The 9,416-nt window shown below is 41.3% G+C and overlaps 1 protein-coding gene across 1 annotated transcript in view; it reads left to right on the forward strand.

Moving 5' to 3' along the window:
- LOC123724101 (ligand-dependent corepressor) overlaps nucleotides 1-9,416 on the forward strand; it is a 38,834-nt gene that overhangs the window by 12,925 nt on the left and 16,493 nt on the right. Inside the window, exon 4 of the mRNA XM_082966604.1 lies at nucleotides 2,001-2,088. Coding sequence (XP_082822730.1) covers nucleotides 2,001-2,088 — 88 coding nt within the window. The remainder of the gene's footprint in view (nucleotides 1-2,000; nucleotides 2,089-9,416) is intronic.

A 9,416-nucleotide genomic window follows, 5' to 3' on the forward strand; every position in this document is an offset into this window, starting at 1 on the left:
CACACCATGACTGACCCACCGCCAAACCGGTCATGCTGGAGGATGTTGCAGGCAGCAGAACGTTCTCCACGGCGTCTCCAGACTCTGTCACGTCTGTCACATGTGCTCAGTGTGAACCTGCTTTCATCTGTGAAGAGCACAGGGCGCCAGTGGCGAATTTGCCAATCTTGGTGTTCTCTGGCAAATGCCAAACGTCCTGCACGGTGTTGGGCTGTAAGCACAACCCCCACCTGTTGACGTCGGGCCCTCATACCACCCTCATGGAGTCTGTTTCTGACCGTTTGAGCAGACACATGCACATTTGTGGCCTGCTGGAGGTCATTTTGCAGGGCTCTGGCAGTGCTCCTCCTGCTCCTCCTTGCACAAAGGCGGAGGTAGCGGTCCTGCTGCTGGGTTGCTGCCCTCCTACGGCCTCCTCCACGTCTCCTGATGTACTGGCCTGTCTCCTGGTAGCGCCTCCATGCTCTGGACACTACGCTGACAGGCACAGCAAACCTTCTTGCCACAGCTCGCATTGATGTGCCATCCTGGATGAGCTGCACTACCTGAGCCACTTGTGTGGGTTGTAGACTCCGTCTCATGCTACCACTAGAGTGAAAGCACCGCCAGCATTCAAAAGTGACCAAAACATCAGCCAGGAAGCATAGGAACTGAGAAGTGGTCTGTGGTTACCACCTGCAGAACCACTCCTTTATTGTGGGTGTCTTGCTAATTGCCTATAATTTCCACCTGTTGTCTATTCCATTTGCACAACAGCATGTGAAATTTATTGTCAATCAGTGTTGCTTCCTAAGTGGACAGTTTGATTTCACAGAAGTGTGATTGACTTGGAGTTACATTGTGATGTTTAAGTGTTCCTTTTATTTTTTTTAGCAGTATATATCCTATATCTTCCCTATAGCTCCCCTATAACTCTCATATATATCCCCTATACCTCCTATCTCTCTATCTTCCATCTCCCCTATAGGTCTCCTATATCTTATATCTCGACTATATCTCCCCTATAATTTATCTTTATTCCTATAACTTGTAACTTAACTCACCTAGAACTATGGTAAGGCAACACCAAACTGGCCAGGACAGGACTGGACTTTCCTACAATTTTCCTCTAACTCCCATACATATTTTCTCTAATTTTTTTATAATCCGAACATCCCCTGTAACTTTTCCAAATCATCCCTAGAAATCCCCCACAACCTGTAATTGGACCAGTAAAAGTTGTTTAGAGCCAAACAGACTGGGCCAAATGAAAACTACGAGTATCCTAATTCTAACAAACAGTTTGAGGCTGAATGCCAAGTGGCCTTATGCTGAAAAATAGATTTCTGAATCTTAAAAACATTAACCCCCATGCTTTAAAATCCCTCTTGGCCTATAGACATTTGGCCTGGATAATCCTCTAATGCCTGTGACCATATATTGTATTGTAGTGTTTTATGTACCCCCCCCCCCCCCCCCCCCCCACACACACACACACACACACACACACATAAACACACAGAGAGAGAAATTCATTTTAATATCACCACCTTGTTTTGTCCAACCAAAAAGCCCTAAAGATTAAAGAGGCCCTTCAGCTCTGTTCAGACGGGACAGGTCATCAGCCAGGTCATCAGCCAGGTCAGCTGCACTTTGGGGATTACTAACCCATGGAGGAGGGGGAGTGTGTGTGTGTGTGTGGTGGTTCAGTCAGTGGAAAGAGGAATATAATATTGTTATTACTCTTTAAACAAAGAGCAGAGCAGAGGGAACGTTAATGATTATTTTCACTATTTAGTCATGTGATTTTCAATGTTGTATTCTTCTCCTGGACTCCTTTCCTTTCTCCTTTCCAGTGATTTATAGAGTAACACAAACATCTATTATTGAACGACACATTTAAAATGTTAATTACATTCATTTAAAAAGTCCCAATCAATTGAAGTCAAGTTATACAGTACATACTTAGATGAACTGTGCCCTAAAACAGCGTGTGTGTATCTGCGTATGTTAATCCTCAGATGGAGTCCTGGACCTCTCCACCAAGAAGGCCCACGGCACCGTCCTCAAAAACTCTCACAGTTACACCCTGTCGCCCACAGTCAAGGGGTAAGACACACACGCCGCACGCACACACACACACACACACACACACACACACACACACACACACACCTCCACCTCTGTTATAAAGGATCATTGTAGTGATCAATGTGTTATTTCCCATTGGTTTCCAAGGTAAACACCTCTTGTTACGTTACGATGTCAAGGGCTTTCAGCGTCGGAAGAGAACTAACCCTAATCCATTATCAGTATGATTACAGTACCTAGGTATTTCTAAGTAACTAACCCTAATCCATTATCAGTATGATTACAGTACCTAGGTATTTATAAGTAACTAACCCTAATCCATTATCAGTATGATTACAGTACCTAGGTATTTATAAGTAACTAACCCTAATCCATTATCAGTATGATTACAGTACCTAGGTATTTATAAGTAACTAACCCTAATCCATTATCAGTATGATTACAGTACTTAGGTATTTATAAGTAACTAACCCTAATCCATTATCAGTATAATTACAGTACCAAGGCATTTATAAGTAACTAACCCTAATCCATTATCAGTATGATTACAGTACTTAGGTATTTATAAGTAACTAACCATTAACCTAATCCATTATCAGTATGATTACAGTACCTAGGTATTTATAAGTAACTAACCCTAACCCTAATCCATTATCAGTATGATTAAAGTACCTAGGTATTTATAAGTAACTAACCCTAATCCATTATCAGTATGATTACATTACCTAGGTATTTATAAGTAACTAACCATTAACCTAATCCATTATCAGTATGATTACAGTACCGAGGTATTTATAAGTAACTAACCCTAATCCATTATCAGTATGATTACAGTACCGAGGTATTTATAAGTAACTAACCCTAATCCATTATCAGTATGATTACAGTACCTAGGTATTTATAAGTAACTAACCATTAACCTAATCCATTATCAGTATGATTAAAGTACCTAGGTATTTATAAGTAAGCAAACCTAAACCATAATCAGTATGATTACAGTACTTAGGTATTTATAAGTATGTATTTATGCTATTTCGATGTCATTCTTCATGGTCTAGGAGGTCAACGTTAGACTGCATCTAAGACCTCAGGGACTGTTGGCTTTCCTGTTGTCTCTCTTCTCTATCCCGCTTTTATTTACTTACCCACAATGTCATGGTGGATTATATTGATACCTGAGTGTTTTGCCTTCAAGTCATATTTGCATGATTATAAACACACCGTACAAACTTTGTTTTCCTGCTTTAAATGAGAATAAATGACCTGTATAACTATGGAATAGACCTTGGAATGATTAGAACACACATAAGGTCAAAGATGGATTTGAGTGGCTCGATACATGTTAACGGCCCAAAGCGATAATGTATGGTGAGGGTGGTGTGTGTGTAAGCTGTTGTAAGGCACCTCGTCGGCGTATCAGAAGCAGCGTTGGTGGTTTGGGATTTTCTAATGATCAGGTCATGTAATATTAACTAAAGAGGGGGATGAGTAAGTGGATGTACTCTCCTCCCTTGCTCCACACCTCCTCCCTCGCTCCACACCTCCTCCCTCGCTCCACCCTTCCTCCTAGACCACAGATATGTTACCAAACACAGATCATCTCACTCATTTAGCTTACCCCTTTATTTTACAGTGTGAAAATTAACCAAGTATTTACTTACACAATCAAATAATAATAGTATCCTTTAAAAATATCATGACACCATAATAACCAATACATCACTGGTTTGTTCATTTTAGTGCCACTAGTCACCATACACCATTAACCACCACTGTCTGTAGACTACAGTTGACTAAACACGTTTTTAGACATTTTTGCAAATTTGTTAAAAAATAAAAAACCTGAAATATCACATTTACATAAGTATTCAGACCCTTTACTCAGTACTTTGTGAGGCACCTTTGGCAACAATTATAGCCTGGAGTCTTCTTGGGTATGACGCTACAAGCTTGGCCACACCTGTATTTGGGGAGTTGCTCCCATTCAGTTATTTTCCGGTCTCTCCAGAGATGTTCGATCGGGTTCAAGTCCGGGCTCTAGCTGGGCCACTCAAGGACATTCAGAGACTTGTCCCGAAGTCACTCCTGCATTGTCTTGGCTGTGTGCTTAAGGTCGTTGTCCTATTGGAAGGTGAACCTTTGCCCCAGTCTGAGGTCCCGTGTGCTCTGGAGTAGGTTTTCATCAAGGATCTCTCTGTACTTTGCTCCGTTCATCTTTCCTCGATCCTGACTAGTCTCCCAGTCCCTGCTTCACTGTTGGGATGGTGCCAGGTTTCCTCCAGACGTAACGCTTGGCATTCAAGCCAATCTTGGTTTCATCAGACCAGAGAATCTTGTTTCTCATGGTCTGAGAATCCTTTAGGTGCCTTTTGGAAAACTCCAAGCTGACTTTCATGTGCCTTTTACTGAGGAGTGACTTCTGTCTGGCCACTCTACCATAATGGCCTGTTTGGTAGAATGCTGCGGAGATGGTTATCCTTCTGGAAGGTTCTCCCATCTCCACAGAGGATCTCTGTCAGAGTGACCATCGGGTTCTTGGTCACCTCCCTGACCAAGGCCCTTCTCCCCCGATTGCTCAGTTTGGCTGGGCGGCCAGCTCTAGCAAGAGTCTTCTTGGTTCTAAACTTCTTCCATTTAAGAATGATGGAGGCCACGGTGTTCTTGGGGACCTTCAAAGCTGGAGAAATGTTTTGTTACCCTTCCCCAGATCTGTGCCTCGACACAGTCTTGTCTCAGAGCTCTATGGACAATTCCTTCGACATAATGGCTTGGTTTTTGCTCTGACATACACTGTCAACTGTGGGACCAGGTGTGTGCCAATCAATTGAATTTACCACAGGTGGACTCCAATCAAGTTGTAGAAACATCTCAAGGATGATCAATGGAAGCAGGATGCACCTGAGCTCAATTTTGAGTCTCATAGCAAAGGGTCTGCATACGTATGTAAATAAGGTATTTCTGTTTTTTATTTTTAATAAAAGTGAAAAAATTGGTGTAAATGAGGAAAAAAATGCATGTTATCCATTTTAGAATAAGGCTGTAATGTATCAAAATGTAGAAAAAGTCAAGGGGTCTGAATACTTTCCGAATGCACTGTATATGGTGTAGACTATGTGGTGTAGACTGTGGTGCAGACTAGACAAAATTGTGTAGACTATAAGGTGTAGACTATAAGGTGTAGACTATAAGGTGTAGACTATAAGGTGCTGACTATAAGGTGCTGACTATAAGGTGCTGACTATAAGGTGCTGACTATAAGGTGCTGACTATAAGGTGCTGACTATAAGGTGCTGACTATAAGGTGCTGACTATAAGGTGCTGACTATAAGGTGCTGACTATACGGTGTAGACTATACGGTGTAGACTATAGTAGACCATACGGTGTAGACTATTGTAGACTATATGGTGTAGACTGTGTGGTGTAGACTAGACAAAATGGTGTAGACTATAGTAGACTATAAGGTGTAGACAATAAGGTGTAGACTATTCAAGTCTGGAATTTCAAAGTGGAAATTACAAACTTCAGAATCCTTTTTAAAACTCAAATACACTACACATTTGCAATTCTCAGCAACAAAAGAGTGATCAAATTAAGATCCAACGTCTGTACTTGTCTTGGACATATGCATGTCCATATGGCAGACGTATAGGATCAAGCAGAGTTTGGTAGAAAGCGTTTTTTTCTTCACAGGATTTGGTTGCTGACGTCCTCAGTGCTAAGGCTCATTCACTATCTGTCCTACACTTCCCCTTCCATTCTGATTGACATATCTATGGTCCTATTTAGAAGGTAGCATTGAGCTGTCACTCTGCTTGTCTGCGGGGGACTGGGATGTGTGCTTCCTGCTTAAAGGCTACTGTTGCTATAGTTACATACTGAACCGTACCCGACACCAAGGTCAGAAAAAAAGTCACTTCTTTCTCAGGTAGTTCAGAAATAGAAACATTAGACGCGTCACGGAAATGTAATTTGGGAGCTTTAGCACAGGTTTCTTAGAAAACAGTATGTTCTTTCTAGCCCTTATAGGAACAACTTTCAGGCCTGATTTCAGGCCAACATAATGGAAAGGAGAAAGGGAGCTCAAAAGGACAGATTTTCTAAAATAATGAGTGGAGGGGAAAAAAAAGAGCATCCTTGTGTTGCTCAAGCCTTTTTGTGACTATTACTATACAAGACATGCCAAGGTTAATTCTCGTTTAGCTGGGAACTAGACCTCTCTGCCGTCGACTCCAACCGCAGCCATTGTCTATTGTGTTGTCGGGTGAATTCTATGACACTGTTACTATGTACAGTTTATCCTATACCGTTAATTACAACCTGATCACAATGCACTCCGTTCTGCGCCCTTTATATCTTCTCGGGCAGATGAGTCTTTATCCCAGGGGAGAATTGGTATTATGATCATGGTTATTCATGCTGTGTGTCCTTGATGTTTCCCTACTCTCATTGTCTTCACGTTATTTGTTAGTGTAGCAGACTGTGTGTGTGTGTGTGTGTGTGTGTGTGTGTGTTCGCTGTTGACTCAGTACATGGCTCTCTATCTTTTAAACAGCGTTAAGATTCAATAACATTTAAATCACTTTTTAAAAATGTTTACGTGGTAAAATAAAGTTGCTTGGTTGTTTTTTTAACCAAATTGAATTTTAAAATGTCCATGTAAATGGATAGTTCTGCTTCATGCAAGATGGGGACACAGAAACAACAAAGCATTGCAGTTCAGTTTCTATAAATTTGTCTCTGCGTGAAACAAAATGATTTGAATGAAATTGAGTTTGAAAAAGACCGACAGTAAATTAAATGTTTGACATGAGTAAGTTAGCTCTAATTACCTATATAAAAGTGACTCACTCTGTCACAACATGCATGTTTTACACATGGTAAAAAAAAAAATAGGAAATGAGTGTTAATTGTCTCTTTCTCTATGTGTCTCATGAGCACCTTAATTGTTAAAGATGGGCGATAACGTGCTGTAATGAGTGGAATATAGCTCCGGCTACATCCACTTTGCACAGTAAATAGAATTCATCAGACACTGTTGCATCCCAAATAGCAACCTATTCCCTTTGTAGTGCACTATGGGCCCTGGTCAGAAGTAGTGCACTACATAGGGATTAGGGTGCCATTTGGGATGCGAGCAGCCACTCTCTCCCATGTAATGAGACCATATGGAACAGCTAACGAGTTATGATCCATATGATGGCAACTACTTTGTCAAGCTGACAAGATATATAACTAGCTAATAGCCAACACAAGTTTACAGCCAAAACATTTTCTCAAATGGGCTTTTTGCTCAAATGTAATGAATTGAAATGGAGATTGAACGCCCACCATCACGCCAGGAAGTAAATTGAATTTCAATTAAAGGTACTGTCTCTAATCTGAAGGGACTATATAAGTAGTTATTTGTGTCTATACTATATCTAGTAATCATGAAATTAAAGGGGCAGTTGAAGCAATCACAAAGCAATTCTCCCTGTTTCAGTAAAAAGCTGAGAAATGTAACCACTCTCAAATTCATAGACAGAGCTACAGATGTATGATCATAATTTGACCTACAGTGCATTCGGAAAGTATTCAGACCCCCTGACATTTTCCACATTTTGTTACATTACAGCCTTATTCTAAAATGGATAAAAATGAATTTCTTTCCTCATCGATCTACACAAATATTTTCACTTTTTTCACATAATTTTTGTTCCTCATCAATGTACACACAATACCCCATAATGACAAAGGGAAAACAGGATTTTTAACATTTTTGGAATTGTATTAAAAATAAACAACAGAAATATCTTATTTACATAATTATTCAGACTCTTTGCTATGAGACTCAAAATTGAGCTCAGGTCCATCCTGTTTCCATTGATCATCCTTGAGATGTTTCTACAACTTGATTGGAGTCCATCTGTGGTAAATTCAATTGATTGGACATGATTTGGAAAGGCACACACCTGTTGATATAAAGTCCCACAGTTGACAAGTGTAGGTCAGAGCAAAAACCAAGCCATGAGGTCAAAGGAATTGTCCGTAGAGCTCAGAGACAGGATTGTGTTGAGGCACAGATCTAGCGAAGGCTAACAAAACATGTCTGCAGCATTGAAAGTCCCCAAGAACACAGTGGAAGTTTGGAACCACTAAGACTCTTCCTAGAGCTGGCCGCCAGGCCAAACTGAGCAATCGGGGGAGAAGGGCCTTGGTCAGGGAGGTGACCAACAACCCAACCCGATGGTCACTGACAGAGCTCCAGAGTTCCTCTAGAAAAACTTCCAGAAGGACAACCATCTCTGCAGCACTCCACCAATTTTTATTTTATTTATTTCACCTTTATTTATCCAGGTAGGCTAGTTGAGAACAAGTTGTCATTTACAACTGCGACCTGGCCAAGATAAAGCAAAGCAGTTCGACACATACAACAACACAGAGTTACACATGGAATAAACAAACATTCAGTCAATAATACAGTAGAAAAAGTCTATATACGGTATGTGCAAATGAGGTAGGATAAGGGAGGTAAGGCAACAAATAGGCCATGGTGGCGAAGTAATTACAATATAGCAATTAAACACTGTAATGGTAGATGTGCAGAAGATGAGTATGCAAGTAGAAATACTGGGGTGCAAAGGAGCAAGATAAATAAATAAATAAATAAATACAGTATGGGAATGAGGTAGTTGGATGGGCTATTTACAGATGGGCTATGTACAGGTGCAGTGGTCTGTGACACTGCTCTGACAGCTGGTGCTTAAAGCTAGTGAGGGAGATATGAGTCTCCAGCTTCAGTGATTTTTTTGCAGTTCGTTCCAGTCATTGGCAGCAAAGAACTGAAAGGAAAGGCGGCCAAAGGAAGAATCGGCTTTGGGGGTGACCAGTGAGATATATCTGCTGGAGCGTGTGCTATGGGTGGGTGCTGCTATGGTGACCAGTGAGCTGAGATAAGGCTGGGCTTTACCTAGCAGAGACTTGTAGATGACCTGGATCCAGTGGGTTTGGCGAAGAGTATGAAGCGTAGGCCAGCCAGCGAGAGCGTACAGGTCGCAGTGGTGGGTAGTATATGGGGCTTTGGTGACAAAATGGATGGCACTGTCATAGACTGCATCCAATTTGTTGAGTAGAGTGTTGGAGGCTATTTTGTAAATTATCAATCAGGCCTATATGGTAGAGTGGCCAGATGGAAGCCAATCCTCAGTAAAAGGCACATAACAGCCCGTTTGTAGTTTGCCAAAAGGCACCTAAAGACTCTCAGACCATGAGAAACAAGATTCTCTGGTCTGATGAAACCAAGATTGAACTCTTTGGCTTGAATGCCAAGCGTCACGTCTGGAGGAAACCTGGCACCATCCCTACG

The sequence above is a fragment of the Salmo salar genome, chromosome 02 (assembly GCF_965601325.2).
Source record: "Salmo salar chromosome 02, fSalSal1, whole genome shotgun sequence".
Classification (NCBI taxonomy): Eukaryota; Metazoa; Chordata; class Actinopteri; order Salmoniformes; family Salmonidae; genus Salmo; species Salmo salar.